The 21,696-nt window shown below is 53.8% G+C and overlaps 2 protein-coding genes across 2 annotated transcripts; both read right to left on the reverse strand.

The window, feature by feature from the left end:
- Positions 1-314: 314 nt before the first annotated feature.
- On the reverse strand, positions 315-1,979 carry OXER1 (oxoeicosanoid receptor 1). Its single transcript, XM_082672113.1, is given in 3 exon segments — positions 315-1,320; positions 1,324-1,716; positions 1,719-1,979. Coding segments are annotated over 3 exon segments (1,074 nt in total). The 5' UTR covers positions 1,830-1,979; the 3' UTR covers positions 315-750.
- Positions 1,980-4,075: 2,096 nt separating this feature from the next.
- Positions 4,076-16,946, reverse strand: HAAO (3-hydroxyanthranilate 3,4-dioxygenase; the record flags this gene model as incomplete). Its single annotated transcript, XM_082672497.1, is given in 11 exon segments — positions 4,076-4,829; positions 4,928-5,010; positions 5,199-5,267; positions 7,093-7,238; positions 7,524-7,567; positions 7,913-8,002; positions 10,539-10,645; positions 10,941-11,024; positions 15,768-15,846; positions 16,770-16,918; positions 16,920-16,946. Coding segments are annotated over 11 exon segments (957 nt in total). The 3' UTR covers positions 4,076-4,750.
- Between the last annotated feature and the right edge of the window lie 4,750 nt (positions 16,947-21,696).

A 21,696-nucleotide genomic window follows, 5' to 3' on the forward strand; every position in this document is an offset into this window, starting at 1 on the left:
AGGTGGTAACTTCCCAGGCTGAAGATCCTCACGTGGTCCCGCAGGAGAGTAAGTCAGGGGCCTCCCAGGGATCCAGGTGGGCAGCCCATCCCGTGAGCCTGAGGACCTCTCCCAGGGAAGCGTTCTGACTTTAAGGGCACACCAGGGCTCCAGGCTCAATGTGGGAGCTTCTGTTCTTGCTTCTGTCCCCAGAGTGTCCCTTCATCTTGGGGAACTCGCTTTGAACCCTCCTGATGCCAGAGCCAGATGGACCCAAAGGTAACTTACTGGTTTTCCTTAGAACAGCTGAGGCAGCCTTGCATTTTCAAAAGGAAGTTTGTTAGTATTGAAAAAGACAAACTGGAGATGACAGAAAATGCAGCTGTCTAATTTCTAAAGCAAGACTTCTGCTCTCACAGTCCTCCAGCTCCGGCCCGGGCCAGGGCAGCTGTGTGGCCCTCTGCCTGAGCTGAAGTCCCGGAGCCCCTGCCTGTCTCCACCTGCCATCATGCTCTGTGCTTTGGGGACATCATCTGGGACACACAACTCCAAGCCAAGACGCTTTTCTCTCCCTGCCACCCACCTGGCTCCTGCAGATGTCCCTTGTCCGGTTGGTTGAGGGACCCTCTGCTGGCAAGAGTCCAGGGAGTGACCCTGTCCCTCCAGCCCAGAGCCTGGCAGTCTTCCCTCCTGTGGTACCGCAGCAGGGCCCCCGTCCTGAGAGGGCCTTCCTGGTCAGCCCTCCTCTGAGATCTCCAGCGACCCCTCTGCCTACAGCCTCTCTGCGGCCACCACCTTCCCAGAGGGCACACGGCGCCAGGCAGAGGGCTGGTAGGTGCTCTTGTCGCTGGCGGAGGCCTGCCAGCCCTGGGTGAGGCCCAGCAGGGCCCGGCCCTGGCAGAGGAAGTTGGGGTTGGAAAAACAGTAGAGCATGGGGTCCAGGGCACTGTTGAGGTAGGTGAAGGCCAGGGAGCCATGGAAGAGCTGCGAGCAGATGTCCAGGGTGCAGCAGGCATGCAGGCGGAAGGCCACGATGGAAGCTTTGCCGAAGATGATACTGCACAAGATGCAGACTGCGTAGATGGCCACGACCGCGGCCAGCACGCGCACGGCCCTCCGCGGGCCCGCCCGCACATCCGGGCCTCGCCAGGTGGTGAGCATGATGTTCATGATGGCAAAGAGGATGAGCGCCAGCGGCAGGAAGAATTCCAGCACGAACAGGGCCTGGTGCCAGGGGAGTGAGGCCGAGGGGCTCGTGCCCAGCTGGTAACTGAGGCAGGAGTGGCTGGAATCGGTGGTCGGGAACAGGTGCCCGTTGAGGAGCAGGATGCCCCCCCAGAGTCACCCGGCCCCCCGGGCGGCTGCCCACACGGAGGCCCGGTTCAGCACGTGCTGAAGCCGCACCACCTTCAGGTAGCGGTCGAGTGAGACGGCCGCGATGGAGACCGTGCTCGCTGAGCGGTTGGTGGCGATCATGAAGAGGTTGACTTTGCAGGCAGTGGCCCCGAAGCGCCAGGTCTCGTGGAGGAAGTAGTAGTCCACGCGAAGAGGCCGGTTGACGATCAGGAGAAAGTCGGCCACCACCAGGCTGACCAGGAACACAGTGTTGGATGTCCAGGGTCGCGCGTGGAAGCAGCAGAGGAAGAAGGCCAGGCTGTTCCCCACCAGGCCCAGGACAAATTCCACGCTCAGGACTGGTGCTGGGAAGGCAGACACCATCAGGGAGGAGCCGGGGCCTCTCCAGGTGACCCCAAGGCAGTGGTGAAGGCAGAGGGCGAGGAGGAGGGAGGGAATGAGGAGGGAGAGAGGGCAGGAAGGGGAGAGGGAGAGCTCAGGTTATGAAATTCCATGGGCTGCTTGCGCCGTGGATCTGAGAGACGTTTCTACCGTCATCCTACCCCTGCACGAGAGTGTTCAAGGATTGGTGCTTGCTATCAGCCGGCCACCGCGATGACTCAGTATCCTGGGGTTTTCCTCAGCATCCTCGCAGCCACTGAGAAATGCTGTGTTCCTATTTGCAGGCAAAGTGGAACCCTGCAGCCTGCCCTCCCTCCCTCCCCGCCTCCCCCGCATACCGAGTGGCCTGCGTGTGAGGTCTCTAAGCTCGGCCTCCGTTGGAATCTGCATTGCCCCTGGCAGAGGAGGATGCAGGGCGCATCAGGGTGAGTGGAGGCTCAGAGAAACCCTGAAGTGGGAGGAAGGCCCAGCTGGGGTGAGGTTGGGGAGAGTGTTCACAGCCCTGAGTGGTCAGGCATTGGCCTGCCTGAAGGCAGGAGCTTGTCCTGGCAACTCAGAGCCCTCCAGTTCATGCAGACCACCCTGGACCCCTCCCACCCCATCATAGACGCAGACTGGGTGGCTGCCTCCCTGCCCCCACCAGCTCTGGCAGCAGAGACTGTGGAGCCAACAAGACATCGTCCTGGGAGAGGGAGGCGGGAGTCCAGTCAACACCCTGACCGTCGTGCTCACAGCCTGGTGAGAACAGCCTGCTGTCCGTCCGCCAGCCTGCTGTCGTTATTCCCAGATTCCTGATGCTTCCAAAGTCTGTGATGGTCCCAAGTCCACAGCCGTGATGAAGTACATCCCACAGGCAGAGGGCTCCCCTGCCAAGTTTCTACTGCCATGGTCTGGGGACATGGGGGCTTCTCCCACAAACAGAACAATCCTGAGAGTCCTCAAGGTTCCCTGCCACTGTCCACCCCACTTAGCCGGCCATCACCCAGTACTCCCTGCAGAGAGGGGAGTGGGGAGCTGTGGCTGGCTTCAGATAAGGTACGAGTCCTGCTCCCCTCTGCGTGGTGTTCTCATGAGCCCATGGCACCAGGCCTGCGGGCAGAGATGAGGGCCCGGGGCTCCTGGTAACCTGGGACAGCACCAAGAGAAGCTGTGCTTCCAGGCTCCAGGATCTGACACGCCCCGCCCCCTTGCCTCCGTGCCAAACGGCTGTGGTGAGCAGGGCGCTGCGTGCTGCCAACTCTGAGTCTCTGGGTTTCAGACGCAGTGGCCGTTGGCCCCTCTCCCACAGATCCTCCAGGGCTTTCCACTGCCCTGGGCTCCCACTGGCCAAGGCTGAGGGCAGATAGGCCATAACCACGGGGTGCAGGGTGGTGGGACCACCAGACTGAGCTTTGAATACAGACAAGCCTGGGCTGGAAACAGAGCTGCCTGCTTTCCAAATCTCTCTGAGCCTCATCTGTAAAATGGGGTGCTGCCACCTTCTTGGAGAGTTGTAAGGATTAAATGAGGTCATATATGTGAAAACATCTAGCAAATTCCCTGGCACACAGTCGGTGTTCAGAAAAATGGGAGATCTAACTTTCGTGATTTTCTGTCTTGGATTAGGCCCACGCTTGGCACTAGGGGGCCCTTCTCGTGGCCACGTGCACCCTGCCCAGGGGGCCTCCCTGAGACATTCGTGTGTTCTGTCCTCAGCTCCTGTACAGAGAAACACATCACTGCAGCCCGAGCACACGCCCAGCCTCTGCCCTCACTGCCCTGAACTGGTGGAAGCTTAGGGGGAGGCTGGTGGTGTTTCTTCATTGCCTGTAGGAGAGGAGATCCTCTAGAGCGGTAGGTAGGTGAAGGTCCCGACATCCCTCAGGGCCGGAAGTCCTTTCAGCAAAGTCAGGGTCTCTTTTGCCGTTGTCAGTGGAGGGGATCAAAGCAATGAGCCGGCAGGCTGGGGCGGGGGAGGCAGGGTTCAGACCCAGGTTTTCTGGAGGAAGCGCTGACTCTACCCAGGGACCTGTTTCATCCAGATCCAGCTTCAGTTCCCCCCACGTACGACCCCTCACCAACTTCTCATTGAAGCCCCATGAAACTGAGCCCAGATCTCCCTCTGCAGGTTGCATGATTCGTCTCTACCCATTGCTGCGTCCCGGGCTCCCAGCACTCCTGGACCCCACGGGGGCCTGTACATAGCAGGGGGGAGAAGGGGGAGGAGGCTAGACAGCCCTCCCCCCCTGCTGCCAAGCTCCTGAACAGCTTTACGCCCCTCTGAAGGCTCATCACAATGTCTGTGTATTAACTGTGGTTAACTCCAGCTGGGGGGATTTTGTGTTTTTAGTATTTCTACGTTTTCTACAATGAGCACAAGTCACTTCAGTTACTGGGGAGAGAAACCTCAACAGATGCTATATTTTAAAGTTATGTAAAAAGAGTAAGTGAGAAAGAGAAAGAGGCAGAGGGACATCAGCTGTGCCGCAGGACAGGCATAGGAGCTCGCATGGAGGCGCCACACACAGAGCATGAGGGCTTCTCTACAAGCAGGGGGACCCGATCACAGACCCTCCACAAGGTCCACGGTCACCCAGCGCTCCAGATCTCCCTCCCCCCTGCACACGCACACAGTCATGGGAGCACCAGGTGTCTGGCAAAGATCACAGGCTGTGTGTGTGCAGACCCGTAGGTGCCCGTCTGTCAGGAAGCCTTTACTAAGGACCTTCTGGGTAGCAGGCAAGTGCTGTGCTGAGCCTGTGGACAGAGGGATGGAGAGGACCCTGGCCTCAGGGAGCTGTCCGCCCGGCAGAACCCTGCAGGGCAGTGGGCTGAAGGCTGTTAGGGGTGAAGGGGAGCTAGGCCCCCAGGAACCTGGCAGTCCTGGAGAGGACAGGAGGAGGATGGATGACAGTGATGTCCAGGACCCGGCCCAGGAGACCCTGAGTCACTCGGCAGCAGTGCACGTAGGAGCGGTGGGGCTGGGAGAGTTACTTGGCAGGGGTGGCGCTCGGGGGCACCTGTGGCAGCTCTGGGCCCGCAGCATGAGGATCGGTCACCCCAGGGGCTTCTTGCGGGCAGGGTCCTGAGTCACAGACAGGGCCGTGGAGCCTTGCCCGCGTTCCCAGCTGTACCTGTGGCGACGCAGGTGGGCGGGGCTCAGACAAGGCTGGGATCCCAGGGAAAGGTGGGCAGTCCCACAGTTGGGGGTAAATCCTCCCCAGGTACTCACGCGGTCCCAGCTGGCACCAGGAGGCTGTCATCGGGGGTCAGGCTCAGGCGCTGTCCTTCCATCGTCACAACCGAGGAGCCCTCCTAGGAAAGAGGAATAGGAGAAACAAATGGAGGCTGTCAGGCTGCGGCACCTGTCCGAGCGTCCCTGAGTCAGCCTTGGCAAGGAGGCCCGGGAGCCGGTCCGGGCTGTGGACACCCCAGGAGCAGCCTGGTCCTCACGGGCAGGCAGGAGGCTGTGCCCCTCCCGCCCCACCCCCGGGCCCACTTGCCAACTGCCACAGCCACACGTCCACGTCCTGTCTCGGGCCTTCGCTGCTGCCTTGTCCACAGACCATCACCTGCGGGGAAGTGACACGGAGCTTTCCGGCACATCCTGCCCCACGTGGGAGATGGCCTTGAACCTGGCCCCGAGACACCAGGCCTGCGTGGGGCAGGGATGGGGCCCGCAACACAGCCTCATTTCCAGGTGCGGAGCAGACAGCTGGCCTTGGAGAGGAAGGCTGCCCAGGCCACAGGGCCGCCTGGCCACTTGCTGTTGGGGATCACACGTGCCTGCCCTCCACATCCACGTACATTTCTGGCCCCTCGGATGCACGACACAACTACTGCTGACCCATGTGGAGGCACGCCTACCAGGGGCACACGAGGCACGTGTGTGTACACGGCTCAGTGCAGATGCACGTAGCACACACGCATGAACTCCTCAGAGGATGCCCACCTCCCTTCCTCGTGAGAGGTTAGGAGTCTGGCCTAAGGAGGAGGAGGAGGGAGGTGGGAGAGGATGAATGAGAGCGAGAGGGAGGCCGAGCAACTCTGACCTGCATCAGCTGGAACCCACAGCTGCTGTGCAGGCCACGCTCCCAGCGGCCCAGAGTGGGTGGGACTCAGTAGATGTTGGCTGGAGTGAACTGAAGCAGGGAGAAGGACGGGTGTGAAAGAATGGGGTGGGAGGGGCGTGGTGGGGCGCGCCGGCTCTCACAGCCCTGTGTAAGCTCAGGGCTCGGCTGGCTGGGCCTTTTAGGGCAGGTTTGCATCCAGTGATCATCCCTCCACGGGGGTATCTAATTCAAACTCCAAGGGATGTACCAGTGGCAAACGGTAAAGCACAAGTGAACGTGAGCCTCCTGTCAGGTCTCCTTGTTGCCACACTTGCCCTCCTGATCCAGTCCTCACTCAGGCTACAGTGATCTTTCTGAAACACCACTGTAGCCTGGTCAGCCCCCTGCTCCCCGCTTCAGCACTTGGGTGAAGCTCTCTTGTTTCCAGGATTCATCCTTGCACCTTGCCCAGCCCAGGAGAGCTGCTAGCATGTGGGCACTGCCTGCTACTTTGGCCATCTACCAATTGTATCTGCTGCCCCCACTCCCCTGTCCTGGTTCCCCAACATCAGCTGTTTGCAATGTCAGCCTGTTTCAAGCCTCCATGCCTTTGCTCAGGCTTCTCCTTCACCTGGAATGGGCTCTCCATCTCCCTTTCTTCCTTTTGCAAACTCCTACAATAGCTTTAAAACTCAGCCTATATATCACCTCCTCCAGGAAGTCATCCCTGACTTTCCTCACAGCTTGGTTCTTCCTTTATCCTCCTGTGGCTTCCTGTAGCTTCCCTACCAAAGAATGTATCACATGATCGTGGCAATTGTTGATTAACTTCTCCATTTACTAGACCATACACTCTCTGAGACAGTGACTCTATCTTATTTTCCTACTAAAGCCTGAAACATAATAGGCACTCAATAAATGTTGAATGGAAGGAGGCAAGCCTTGTTTGGGTCTCTCTCTGTGCAACTCTCCACCGAACCCTCACCCCCAAATATCTCTTTCCCTTCTGGCTGCCAAGGCTATGATTGGCCAAAGGCCCAGGAAATCCTGGCAGGGAGATGACCCCAGACCCCCAGGAATCTCTCAGTGGATGCGGCAACCCCCTACTCCGAAGGCAAAGAAAGATTGCTGGGGACCACATAACCTCCATGGGCTTCCACTCACAGCAAAGCCATCATTCTCAGAGTCAGGGAGGAAACAAGAAGACCTATGCTTGTGTCCACAACCTCCAAGACTGGCATGTGAGTGTGTGTGTGTGTGTGTGTGTGTGTGTGTCCATGTGTAATTAGTTCCCATCTCCCGGGGCTGCTGGGCAGATGCCCTGGGTGGCCCAGGGCTGTGTTACCTGGGTCTCATAGGTGTCTCCAAACAGGCTGAGGGGTATGCCAGCGTGCAGCTCCTTGCGGTGGCCAGCCAGCCAGGCCTCCAGCGACATGGGCTCCATGATGGACCGTGTGCTCAGGGGGAATGGCGGTTCCTTGAGCAGCTGGTCTGCACCCACAGCACAGCTGTGGTCAGCGTCCTCTGGCCCCACCGGCCCCGCCCCAGAGGGCCCAGTTCCCAGGGGTCCCAGCTCCCAATGGCTGGAATGGGCTCTGGGTCCAGCTCAAGGACCAAGCAGCCATGGGGGGTACTATTTGGTGCCATCCTCTTGTGCCTGGGGTACAGGGCAGAGCACTCAAAGGGAGACTCCCTGCTTACCCAGAGCCAAGACCCACCCTCCTCCGGAAAAGGAGGGAAGGGGAAGGGGAGAAAGATGGTTCCTAGTCGCCTTACCGGGGTTGGGTTTTCCTGTTCTGTGCTGCTCAGAGCTAAGGAACCTGCAGGCACAAAGGGGGAAGAGTAGTGGCTAGTGAGACGCGTGCGCGCGCACACACACACACACACACACACACACACACTCTCATACACTCCGGGGTGCAGGAGCCCACACACACACTCATGGTGCCCTCACACAATTTGTTGTATATCCACCATCCTTTCCCTCCCCTCCCCAGGGGGCTTTCCACCCTGGGGAGGGGCAGACTTTCTCCCTAAATCCTGGACTTGATAGTTCCAGGCTGGCAGGTACTGCCGAGGAGCACTGCTGGGCTGGGTCTGCTCTCCCCAGCCAGAGCATGGGGCCTCAGGAGAGCGAGGGGCAGGGGCTGGGCTGGGGGGCTCACTCCTGGATGATGGGGGCCAACTGTGTGCCGAGATCCTCGCAGTAGAACCGCTTCTCAAACAGGACGTCAGTGGTGTCGCCTACGTAGTACCTGCCAGAACAAAAAGTGGGCACCCAGCTCCCCACCTGGACGTCCTCAGGGCAGCCTCCCTCGGGCCTGGCTCTGCTTGTGATTGGCCGGGCCCAGGCTGGCCCTACAGAGCTGACGGCCTGCTTCATCCTGTTAGCGCAACCTAGTGGCCGATGCACGCTCACCCACACTCGGCTCTCCCAGGAGCCCCCGTGTGGCCCCAACGTGGGTGGGCTATTACCGACCCCGTTCCCATAGCTCTTACTGGTTCCCCAAACTTGACCATTTACAAAGTAGATAGAACTCCGCGGTTCAGGGAGAAGCTGGGTAACTTGGCAGGGATTACACAGCCTCTAAGTGGCAGAAGCAGGGCAGACTGGAGACAGTCTTAGAAACACAGCATCAGTGACAAATGCTTTTCCAAAAGGGGAAGCTGAGGCTGAGCCGGATCCGGGCCCTAGTGTGCTGGCACTCTAGGTCAGAGCACGTGCTGAAGACGTCCCCCAGATGAGGGGGTCCTTCTTCTGGGGTCATGGATGGCTCTGAGAACTGGAGCAAAGCGCTGGGCCTCTTCTCTGGAGGAAGGTCCATACGCCTGTACACATAGCCTCTAGTAGACTCCCTGAGGCCCACCCAGGCCCGCAGCCCGGCCTGGCGTGCGGCTCCACTGGCCTGAGGAGCGTGGGGCAGACCGGGGCTGGGCCTCAGGGCCCTGTGTATGCAGCACATCTACTGACTGAATGCCTAATCCCCAAGCTTAGCTCCCAGAGCCGGGCCAGCTCTGCTCTTCGGCTCCTCCTGAAAAAGAGAAGTGGTCCTGCTTATGGGCGATGGTTTGTAGACACACAGTGCATCCACCCTGCCTGACACCCTAAGTTCTATCCTGGGATGGAGCTGGCCACTGGAAAGCCTCATAACTGGACCTCGATGCCCTCCAGGAACTGCCTTCAGAGTGGCATTTTAATGTTGAGCCCCTGGCTTTTATTAAAGGTCAAAAGCAGCCAGATGAAATCTGTTATTGAATTTGCTGTAAAAGTGTTACTGAAGACGCCGTCCTCTCCATCACTGAAGACTCCCCATATAAAGCCCCATGTCAACAATTTATTTTCGAATTTAAGGCCAGGCAGCTATTTCTACAACAGACTATTCTGCAGTAGATTAGTATGCAGTCATTAACATGGCGTTTTTTTGCAAAGCATTGAATAGCATGAGAGATACTCATGAGTTTTTTTATGTAAAAAAAAAAAACAAAACTGAAACCCATGCTTGCAATAAGACTGCAATGTTGTAAGGTGTAGATATGCAGAGAAGAAAGATGAGATGGACGTCTAAGTGCTTTGTTAGCTTTGATTGGCGGGATGACTTTCTTCTGCTTGTTTTCTCTTTATTTTGTTTTATTGAGATATCATTCACATGCTATCAAATTTCCCTTTTACCTGACAAGTCATTTTAATTTTGTTCGTTTTGCTTTCTTGTACTTTTCCAGATTTCAAGATTGATCATGTATGACTTTGGTAATTAGAAAAAAAGGGAAGAATTTTTAAAATGTCCATTATAACACAAGATGTGGACATTTTTTAAATGTCCATTATAACAAAGTTTTCTGATTTCAGTAACTTGCTGGGAAATTTTAATTTTCTTAGTTAAAAAATATAAAAAATAGCTTAGCTTTTGGAAAAATCTGGGTCCCCCTGAACCACAGGCTGAGTCCTCCTTTCAGAGGATAATAATCGGGTGACTGAATGGAACACGACGGGAACTCTGTTCTAGAAATCTGCTATAGAAACAGAGCACCCATCTCTGCACCCATATTCGTCCCCTCCTTGGTTTACTCACACTCCCATCTAGGCTATCCCGGCCCTAACCTCATATTTCTCTATAATGCCAGCTCGGCCACTTTCTAGCAAACTCAACTTTCCTGGGCCCAGTTCCTTCATCTGTAAAGTACATAACGGTACCCACCGGATAGGATCATTGTGAGGGTTAAAGGAATAAATACACATAAAGCAGTGCCCAGCACACAGTAAGTGTTATTCAAATGTCAGTGCTGGGTGTGGAATGAGCTGGGGTAGAGAAACAAGAAGAGGGGCGCACTGGCAGAGACTCAGCTCTGGGGTGGGAGGCACTGTTCCGGGCTGCCCTGGGCCAGGTGGGTTTGACTTTGGCATCCATCCCCCTGCCCTTCCCCAGCAGACCTCAGTGCAGAAAGCACAGGTTCTGGGTCTTCCCTGGCGGTCCAGTGGTTAAGACTCCACGCTTCCACTGCAGGGGGCGTGGGTTCAATTCCTGGTCGGGGAACTAAGATCCCACATGTTCTGGGCCCAGCCAGAAGGTGTCAGGCTGATGGGCTCCCAGGCGGTCACAGAGAACACCCCACCTCCCCGGCATCATCAGACCCACCCTCCCACCTACCCCAATCCCTCCCCATCAGCCAGCAAATGCAGGATCCCCATTGCCACCAACCCTCTCGGTGGCTGAGTGGCTTTCTTGGGTCTATCTAGGATCCTGCTGCTTCCCTCCCATCTCTGCACCAGACCCCCAGACCAGGCCCATTTACCTGAGTGCATCTAGCTCCGTTTTCAGCCGCCTCCGCTCAATCACCAGCCCCACTGTGTTGGCAAACCTCTGTGGAGAGTGGGGGACCCCAGCGGGCAGGAGGAAGATCTGCAGGGGTGGGGACAAGGTGCCAGCCCCCCACGGAGGCCTCAGTGCTGCAGCGTCCCAGGCCTCCCCAGCTGACCACAGTCCAGCCCAGCCCCCTCTCTTCCAAGCCTCCACCCGGGAACTAGAGGAGATGTCAGGCTGTGCTGAGATGGACAGCCTTGAGGAGGAAGTGCCTGAGGACGGGGCCGAGGCAGGCTGGGCAGGTAGGAGGGCAGGAAGAGGCTGGGAGCACAAGACCACCACAAAAGCCAGGAGAGGGGACACGCTGGGGTCCTGTTCTGGGGCCCAGCCTTACCTCTCCCTGCCGAATGACCACATCCCGGTGTCTCCCTTGCTCCAGGACTTGGAGAAGCATGTCGCCTTCCAGCTGGTAAAACACCTGTGGCAAAGGACAGCAGACAGGCTTGGACCCTCCCCAGTCCCTCTTCCAGGTCTTTGGCCTGAGTTCTGACCAGGAAACCTGAGGAACTTCCTGAAGGCCTCAGGGTTCATGAGCACCTTGGTCACTCTCGCATGAGGCCCCAGCCTCCCCTGACACAGGCCACAGATAAAAGGGCTGGGGACACGTGAGGATCATACCTTGACATTAAAGTGATGACCAAAGTACCCAGGACGTAACAGTTGGTGTCTGGCTTGAGGGCAGGAGGCTGGCTGAGATGCTTAGCGGACAATTCAGGGACCCATCAGCCAGGTAAGGAGAACTACCCATTCACTGCATCCTAGGGGCTGGGCGAGCACTTTCCTATACGGACAGGCTGTGTTTTATTGTGCTGCGCTTTATTGCGCTTCCCAGATACTGCGTTTCTTTTTTTAATTGAAGGTTTGTGGCAACCCTGCATTGAGCAAATCTATTGGTGCCATTTTCCCAACAGTATTATTTCTAAGTTAAGGTATGTATACTGTTTTTAGACATAATGCTATTGCACACTTAATAGACTACAGTATAGTGTAAACATAACTTTTACATGTAGTGGGAAACCAAAAAATTCATGTGACTCACTTTATTGCAATATTTGCTCTCTTTCAGTGGTCTGGAACCGAACCTGCAATATCTCTTAGGTATGCCTGTACATTATCAGAAATCTTTGTGACAACCTCCAAAAATATTATGAGCCCCATTCTGCAGAAAAGAAAAAAGGGAAACTGAGGCTCAGAGAGTGAAGCAACTTGCCTAAGGTCACACAGTTAGTCCTGGAGCAGCAGTTTGGACCTGAGTCTGAGTGTAGCTCTGGAGCCAGTGCTAGCTCCTCTGGCCACAGTGATGCCCTGGAATGGGGCTATGCTGGTCCAAATCCCTCTGGGGGTCGACTGGACACATAAATGGCCATGTAAATGGTGGACTTGATGCTGGAAGCTGGGATGAGTTGGGGGCTCTGGGGATGGAAGCACTCGCCCCCTGCTGTCTCCCTGGGGTGGGGAGCGGGTGCCGCAGGGCTCCTACCGCATTTTCTTATTCCATCCTAAGTCCCTAATTAACGTGTTTACTGAGATTACCCATGGCACTGGGAGGAGGAGGAGGAAGACACATTTTCTCTTTACCAGTCACACATTGCACGGGTGTTAAGAGCCCCAGCCAATAGCTGAAGAGGTGTTATTAGTAATAATTATTACTATCGTGTAAGGAGTTAGAGGAGATAGAGGTTCTTGTCCCAGAGTCTACTAAAAGAAATCAAGTGAGCTCAGGGAAACTAGAGAAATGTGGCTTTACAGTCTGACATGAGGACAAGCTGACACAACCCCTCTGAAGGGCAATGTGGCAAAGGGCAGGAAGAGCCTTCACAGCTCACACCCCTGTAAGGGTTTCTTGGGATGCAGGACCTTCCACGCTGAAACTGTCAAAGTCCAGGGAAAACCAGGACAGTTGGCCACCTTACAGCTTGTCCTAGTCATTCCATCTCTAGGAAAGTGGCTGCAGTGAATCAGAAATGCACCTGGCTCGGAACTTCCCTGGTGGTCCAGTGGTTAAGACTTTGCCTTCCAATGCAGGGAGTGCGGGGGTTCGATCCCTGGTCGGGGAGCTAAGATCCCACATGCCTTGCGGCCAAAAAACCAAAACATAAAAACAGAAGCAATATTGTAACAAATTCAATAAAGACTTTAAAAAAAATGGTCCACATAAAAAAAAAAATCTTAAGAAATGCACGTGCCTCATGGCCGACGTACATGGCTGTTTTATCACAGCACATGGTAATTAAAGGCATAGCATCCAGTGTCACCTGGCCCTCAGCTCGGCCAGGTCACCGTGTACTTTTGGCCAATTCAGTTAGCCTTTCTGTGCCTCATTTCCTCATTTATAAAATGACAGTATCTACTCAGAATGTTGCTGTGAAGTGTGCCCAGGATGCTGTACACAAAGGTACCCAGCACTTAGTTATTAATATTAGCTATTACTAGCTATTAATATTAGTGATGGAAGGGATAGCAAAAATAATGCTAATAATAGCAGTAGGAGAAATGGCACTATTTTATGATAGAGACAAAGTAGAGAACATTATGCAGCCATTAAAAACGATGTCTCTGAATAACCGTTAATAAAATGGGAAAATACTAAAGTTATCATATGAAAGCAAGATTCAGAGCTACACCCAGCAGGTTTCTAATTATGTAGCCATACATGTATAATCCAGGCAGTGTTCACTATGGCATCCCTGAGTGGTGGGATTATGAATGAGGTATACATTTACGTTTGTCTTTCCTATATTCTGCACGTTTTCTACAATAAACAATATTTACTTTTATTATTAAAAATAATTCATGCAAGTTATTTAAAACAAATAAGAAAAAACTTATCAGGCTCTTCTAGGGAGCAATTCTGCAAACTACCCCCAAACCCTCCTCAGCTGGGAGGAAGCCCCTATGTGTTTGTAGATGTGGGAGGTGTCCTTCCGTGGTTATGGGGAGAGGAGGAAAGGCCTAGAGAATTCTAGGGAGGGGGCCATACCCCTTAGGCCCCACAAATATCAGGGAAAGCTGGAGTGGGCAGCAGGGCTGGAGTGATGGTCTGGGCCAAAGTCAAGCCCTTTCTGGGCAGGCTACAAGGTGTTAGTGGCCATTCAACAACTTAGAAAGAAATCTTAGAAAGTGGAATTTTAGAGGCCTGTCCTGTGATGAGGGACAGGCCTAGCCTGGAGCAGAGGTGCAGATCCTGAACAGCAGAAAATCCCAAACAGCCACGGGCAATCCAAAAGGAATGATGCTCTGTTTGGAAGTAAATGATGTTTGGGGCCTGTGGCTAACTAGAAGATGAACTGTACTGGCTGTTGAATCGAATCTGGCCTCCGCAGCCTGGAAAGGCCTTACAGGCAGGCGAGGGCAGAGAGGGGCTGAGGGTGCAGAGAACCCACGTGTATTAAGCACCTAAACCCTGTGCCAGGCTCTGTGCACATACCCTACCTATACTGCAACCTTCCACCGGCCAGGGGCCGGTGTCCCCCGTGAGCTGCGAGGAAACAGTCTCAGAGAGGTGATGTGATGGGCCCTGCCAAATCACATGGTTGGTAAGAGGCAGACTCCGGGTCCAGCTGACTCCCAGCCCAGGCTCCCTCGCACCTGTGTGCCCCAAGGGAAGGAGTCAGGTGACTGGAGTGTGTGTGGTGGGTAGAGCCCGGGCACCTGAAAGGCTGTCGCAGAGGCCTCAGTTCAGCCAGGAGGAGAATTTGGCTCAGTGACTCCCTTCCCTCACCAGGGAGGAGCCTGGCCCCTGGACTCTCCTCAGATTCAAGGACAGGCAGGGACAGAGAGGATGTTGACCCTCAGCCCTGTGGCTGCCAGGGCCTGTGGCTGGCACTCTCCCCCGCCGCAGGTAGGACCAAGCCATCACAGATTGATGGGAATTCCCAAATTCCTCCCAACCACCTGAGGGTCCCTCCAGAGTGGGGACACCTGCTCAAGCCAGCCCTCCTCACCCGCCAGCGACCCAGCTGAGTCAGGGTTTGGTTTCGGCCCCTAAGTGGATACCATCCACTTGGGGAGACCTTGAGGTGGGGCTGGGACAGAGGTGGTAGGGGGCAAGAAGGGGAGGAAGGAGGGAGGGAGACGGGAGAGGTGGGCACTGAGACCTGGGCTCACAGGGTGGAAGCCCCTGGAAGACAAGATGGGGGTCCTGAGGCTGACTGAGGCAGGCAGGAAAGACCCTGTGACCGGCCTCATCTCCCCCACTGGGGCCACTCCCAATCCAATCCCATCTTCTCTCTGTAGTTTTGATTTTCCTGCTGACTTTTTCCAGAGGAAAATGGCCTCCAGTGAGGTGTGTTGTGAGAAGTGGGTGGCGGGAGAGGGGCGGGGCCTAGGACGGGAAGAGGTGAGGGGCTGGCTGGCCTGGGGTCCTCCCCGCTCTGCCCTCACCCATGCCTTAGGTGCTTGGCAAATGCTTGTTAAGCGAGTGATTCTCCTATGTTCCCTCCAGTCCCCGGCTGCGGCTGAGACACCAGTGGTGGGGGGTGGAGGCTGGTGACCAAGCTGAACCCCGGACCTTGAACCCCAGCATTAGGCCCCCCATACCGAACCTTTGCCACCAGAGATTCTGATAGCTGGGAACCCATCTGTGTCTCTCAAAGGGACCCATCTTTTTTTTTTGAGTTTACTTTTGTTTGTTTACCTTGGGGTTGATAGCACAGAAATACAGTTCAAAATTCAAGGTACAGAAGGGTATTTAGTACAAATTCCCCCTCCCACCTGCCCACCCCTCCATCAAATCGCTCCTAGCAACTGATGTGTCTTGTGCCCTCTAGATAAGGAGGGGGCCTCCCAGCCCTCTAGATAAGGAGGGGGTCTCACTTTGGAGGCCAATCTTGCATTACTCAGGTTTGGGGGTGAGGGGCCAGGGCATCCTCCCCCGGAGCATGGACGGCCTCTGTGCCTGGGGGCTGATGCCCAACAGCTGGAGCCTCTCACACCCACAGAGGCTGGACTCTTTCCCGAGTTGTCAAGGGTGTCACTGGATGCCCACAACTTGGAGGCAGCAGTTTTACCCTGTGGTTTCAGTTGTGCCCCCTTCACCCGTCAGTCATCTGACCACCCGCCTCTCTCATCCACAGGCTCTGGCCCTGGCAGGGGAAGTGTCCCCTCCCCCCAGGCTGGGTCGGTGCGGGGTTGGGGGGGAGGGGGGCAGTCTGCGGCCTACCTCCTCACCCTCCTCGATGTGGTAGTCCTTCCTGGTGTTGGGACCCCCGACGAACATGATTTTGAGCTGCTTCTGGTGCCTGCAGTGGATGAGAGGGGAGAGGTCCTGAACCAGCTCGTGGTTGTACAACCAGAAACTAACACAACCTTGTAAAGCGATTATGCTCCAATAAAGATATGAAAAAAAAATCCCACCTCATGGGGCTACTGGAGAATTAAATGAGAGGATGTGAAAACACTTGGCAGTCTCGGGCTTGTCAAGGTGTTAGTGATTGGAGCTGTGTGGTTTGAGGAGCCGCCCTGCTGGAGATGTTCAGCGGACCCAGCAAACTCAGGACTGTGAACCCGGAGCTGGGGCGCACACGAGGCAGGGCCACCCAGGCGAATGAGGGGGAAGGAGGTGAAGGGTCCACAGCGGAGGGCCTCAGAGGTCTGCCGGAGGAAGACGGTCAGCCCTGTTGGGTGCTGGGGCAGAGGTGGCCAGGGAGGGCCTGGTGGGGGTCTGTGAGCGCCCAGCTGCAAAGCGGGGCCTGGGAAGAGCACCATGTGGAGATCCCCCCGCAGGAGCTGACCCTCTGACTTCGCCCTCTGCCTGCAGCTTCCTGAACGGAGTGTGCGTGTACGACTGGGCTGTCCCCAGGCCTCCGTTCTACAATTGATTCTGGGGTATCCTCCCCACCCCCCAATTTCAGTGGGGGTTGGAGCGCTGTTTCTCAGCCCTGGGGGACAGGGCTGCCGTCTGGCATCGGCATCTCTTTAGTCTCCGTCACCCAGCCATCCTCAGACGTCAAGGCATCACGCAGTCACCAGAAAGAGGAACAGACGAAGGTGGCGAAACCCGGGACAGCCCGTCCTCACCCTTCCCTGAACATCACGAGAATGGCATCCCCCTTTCTGCAAGCTTCTGGGTTGACGAACTCCGAGCTGGAGGTTGAGGGGTGCAGATGGAGGAGAAGGGGGTGAGGACAGAGGGCAGGAGGGTGGGGGCGTGCGTGGGACTCACAGGAGCTGGTTGCAGACCGGGGGCAGGAAGGAGGCGCGGTTCTCCTGCACCCAAGCCTTCACTCTCACGGGGCTCTCCATGGTCCCCCAGGAGCCGCGCTCCAGAGCCGTGTGTTCCGCGCCGTCGGAGGGGCGCGCCTCTGCCCGACCGCCTATTGGCCGCCTGGTTAATCAGCATCCCGAGGGTCAAAGGGCGGGGCAACCACCCGTGACGCGCTGTGGCCCCTCTCGGACTTTGGTCTGGAGCCCCCGCGCGCTCCGCGCCGCCTGGTCCAGCCTCGCAGCACAGTCTGGGCGCCCCGCCCACCCGCGCCGGAGTAGGGCGCCCGATCCGGGCGTAAGTCACAGGATCGAGAAACTTCCTGGTCCCTTGTCCCCGGACTTTCCGCCTGGGCCCCAGAGAAACCCAAAGAAATCCTATGAGGGGGAGAAGGCGGGTTTGTAAACCAGAGCGCCTGAATACAGCGGTGCTGGCACTGGGTTGGGGCCTCAGTTTCCGCATCTGAAAACTGGGAATGTCTACACAGCCATCTCGGGGTTGCATAGCGGCCACCATAGGCCCCGATTGATGTTAGTCCCCTATCCTTTCACGAGGACAGAGGTCGGGCCAGGGTCCGCAGATTTCTTGGGGGCTGCTTGCTCGGCTCTACCTGTGGCTGGGTCGGGAGAGGACAGGAGGAGCAGCGGGGGGCGCAATGCTGGGAGCCCCGGACGCAAGACAGGTACTCGCTGCGCCGGGCTGGGGGGCGCCGTCCATTCACCTACGTTCGCAGGTGGCGGACAGAGCACCGACAAGGTGCCTGGCACTGTTCTCAGCTCCTTTCGTGTCTTGGGGGGCATATTCAAGTCACACCACAATTTATGAGGAGTTTTACAGATGAAGAACCGGGCACTCGGACCTCAGGAATCTGGGATCCGGGGTGCGGAGGGCGGACAAACCTAATGGGCTAACGATTCCAGCCTGGGGTGAGAGGCGCTAACCCGGGACCCTCGGGGCGCAGGGAGACCCGATGCTTGCCTGTGTGGGTGCGGAGGAGGGGGAAGGACGATTGGACACCTGCTTTCTTCCCGACTCAGAATTCTTAGGAAGATTGCGCCTGTGTGTTGGAGGAGGGAGGTGAGGGTGGGGGAGAAGGAACATAGCTCAGACACCAGCATCCAGACTGTAGAGCTTAAGAAACTCGAAACTCCTCCGACTCCTGTCCCCCATCCCATCTTGGCCACTCCCTGCTGCCTGGGGTGGGCGGGTTTTCTCAGCACCCTCAGACACAGGGGCTCCTTGTGCAAATCAAAACCCAGTCAGACGAATTACTTTTATTAAGTAAAAACTGTATTTGAAGATAATACTTGCAGTTTGAATTAAAGATATTTTTTCATAGAAAAAAATCTGGAAGTGCCAAAATTTTGGCAAGTCATCTTTGAGTTATGATTTCTTCATATTTCTGCTTATCTGTATTTTCTAAATTTTCTGTAATAAATATATATTTTTTTGAAAAAATAAATTTTTTAGCTTGGAAAACAAAAACAAAAAAACCCCAGTCTGATAGCAAACAAGACTCCTGCCCTCCCCTGCTGGGATCCTCCTGTTTCCTCTTCACATACCCCTCCCCTCCCCGCTTCTCTCTCCTTTTTCTTTTTAGGTATTTATTTAGTTTTTTTTTTTTTTCTGAGCAATTTCTTTCTAGAATCTTGTTTGGCACCAAAATAACTCAAACCATATTCTTTGTCTTTCTCATCTACAAGTAATCAGAGGAGATGATTGGATGTTTGTTAAATGGATGGATGGGTGGGTGGGTGGATAAAGGCATGAATGACTTCCCACTACAAGGAAAAAAAACCTCCATGATTTCAGCCCAACAGATGTTCTGATATGCAGTTCAAAGAAAAGAATGACAGTTACCCTGCATTTTACTTTTTATTTTTTTAAACTTTTTATTTTATATTGGAGTATAGTTGATTAACAATGTTGTGTTAGTTTCAGGTGTACAGCAAAGCGATTCAGCTACACATATACATGTATCTCTTCTTTTTAAAATTCTTTTCCCGTTTAGGTTGTTGCATAATATTGAGCAGAGTTCCCTGTGCTATACAGTAGGTCCTTGTTGGTTATCCATTTTATTTTTATTTTTTTAATTAATTTTTATTGGAATATAGTTGCTTTACAATGTTGTGTTAGTTTCTGCTGTACAGCAAAGTGAATCAGTTATACGTATACATATATCCACTCTTCTTTAGACTTCCTTCCCATTTAGGTCACCACAGATCATTGAGTAGGGTTCCCTGTGCTAAACAATAGGTTCTCATTAGTTATCTGTTTTATACATAATAGTGTGTATATGTCAATCCCAATCTCCCAATTTCTCCCACCCTTCCACCTTCCCCCCTTGATAACCATAAGTTTGTTCTCTACATCTGTGACTCTATTTCTCCTTTGCCAATAAGTTCATCTGTACCACTTTTCTAGATTCCACAAATGCAATATTATACGATCTTTGCTTTTCTCTTTCTGACTTATTTCACTCTGTATGACAATCTCTAGGTCCATCCACGTCTCTGCAAATGGCATACTTCGTTCCTTTTTATGGCTAATATTCCATTGTATACATGTACCACATTTTCTTTATCCGTTCCTCTGTCGATGGACGTTTAGGTTGCTTCCATGTCCTGGTATTGTAATCAGTGCTGCAGTGAACATCAGGTGCATGTATCTTTTCGAATTATGGTTTTCTCCAGATCTCTGCCTAGGTGTGGGGTTACTGGGGCATATGGTAGCTCTGTTTTTAGTTTTTTAAGGAACCTCCCTACTGTTCTCCACAGTGGCTGCACCAATTTACATTCCCACCAACAGTGTAGGAAGGTTCCCTTTTCTCCACACCCTCTCCAGTGTTTATTGTTTGTACATTTTTTTTTTTTTTTTTTTTTTTTTTTTTTTGCGTTACGCGGGCCTTTCACTGTTGTGGCCTCTCCCGTTGCGGAGCACAGGCTCCGGACGCACGGGCTCAGCGGCCATGGCTCACGGGCCCAGCCGCTCCGCGGCATGTGGGATCCTCCTGGACCGGGGCACGAACCCGTGTCCCCTGCATTGGCAGGTGGACTCTCAACCACTGCGCCACCAGGGAAGCCCAGCCCTGTAGATTTTTTGATGATGGCCATTCTGACCAGTGTGAGGTGGTACCTCATTGCAGTTTTGATTTGCATTTCTCTAATAATTAGAGATGTTAAGCATCTTTTCATGTGTTTGTTGGCCATCTGTATGTCTTCTTTGGAGAAATGTCTATTTAGATCTTCCCCCCACTTTTTGATTGGGTTATTTGGTTATCCATTTTAAATATAGCAGTGTGTACATGTCAATCCCAAACTCCCTAACTATCCCTGCCCCCCACCCTTCCACCCTGCTAACCATCTCCAAAATTTACAAACAGCTCATGCAGCTTAAGATCATCAAAACAAACAACCCAATCCAAACATGGGCAGAAGACCTAAATAGACATTTCTCCAAAGAAGACATACAGATGGCCAAGAGACATATGAAAAGATGCTGGGCACCATTTGACTCCAATGTTCAGAAAGTCAGCAATTCGAATTCTCTCTGGGTGTGCTGGCATTGTTTAGTCACAGCCACCCGGTGTGACCATGGGCTCCTTCTAGTTTCTGGCTCTTACCAACTCACAGCAGCCAGCTCTCCTCTCTGCACACAGGAGCTCATGTGCAACGTGGAGCAAGAAGCAGTCGCTGCCCGAGGACCAAAGCTCATCAGAGCCTGTCCTGGTTGCTGGTGCCTGGCTCTGCTCTCCCCTGGATGGTGGTTGCCTGCCCAGGTCACTAAAGCCAGTAGATACTTCCAGGCTTCGCTGAGTCTGGCTGCTAACAGTCTGATCTCTTCAATCTGTCAACGGACAGAACTAGTTTCTCCAGCCGATCCCTATCCCAGCTCACCTTGGTCTGTCTCTGTCTGCCTCTCTGTCCCGCTTTCCCTCCCTTTCATATAATTAAGCAAATGTTTAAGAACAAACATGAATAAAAGGGCTAGGTCATGAACTGTACTGGTTATTTGGAAATCTGGGTTCTGGCCCTGCTATCTCTTTATCTTGTATTATTGACAAGTCTGTTTTAAATTTTCTAGACATACGGTTGGTTTGAGGGGGTTTTTTTGTTTTGATTTTTGTTCAGCTATCATTTTGTTTTGTTTATTGTTTCTAATTTTATTGCATTGTGGTGAGTGAAGATGGTCTGTGTATTATTTTTCAGTGGGGATGTGTTAAGATTTCCTTTGCAGCTTAGTCTATGGTCAATTTTTGTGAATGTGTATTCCCTGCTTGGAATGTAGTTCTAAAGGTTTCTGTTAGCCTAACCTGCTGTGTTACATAAATTATCTCTTTTCTAGTTTATCAAGGTGCTCATGGGTGCAAATAACAGAGGCCCCAGTTAAACAATGGCTTAACCAAGAGAAAGTTAAAGACTTATATAACTGGATATGCAGAGGAAGAATGAGCTTGTGAACTAGTGGTGTCATAATAGACCCTGGTTCTTTCTGTTCCTCAGATCTGCTAACTGCAGCATCAGCTTCATCCCAAGGCTGATTCCCTGAGGGGTCAAGAGATGGAAACTATCCATAGCTTTTCTTTTAGATGAAGGGTTCTCAACCTTGGCACCACTGACATTTTGGGTGGGTAATTTTTGTAGGGGGCTGTCCTTTGCATTGTAGGATGTTTAGCACATTCATGGCTTCTCCCCACTAGATGCCAGTATCTCTCCCCGAGTTGGGACAACCAAAAATGTCTCCAGACATTGCCAAATGTCCCTGGGGGGCAAAATTGCCCCCAAGTGAGAACCAGGTGTGTTTACTGGCAATACAAGTTTCACATGCCCCAACCTGAACCAATTACTGGAGTGAAGGGAGAGATATTCTGATTGATTTATTCAAATTA

Source organism: Grampus griseus (genome assembly GCF_964374135.1).
Source record: "Grampus griseus genome assembly, chromosome: 15".
Taxonomy (NCBI): domain Eukaryota; kingdom Metazoa; phylum Chordata; class Mammalia; order Artiodactyla; family Delphinidae; genus Grampus; species Grampus griseus.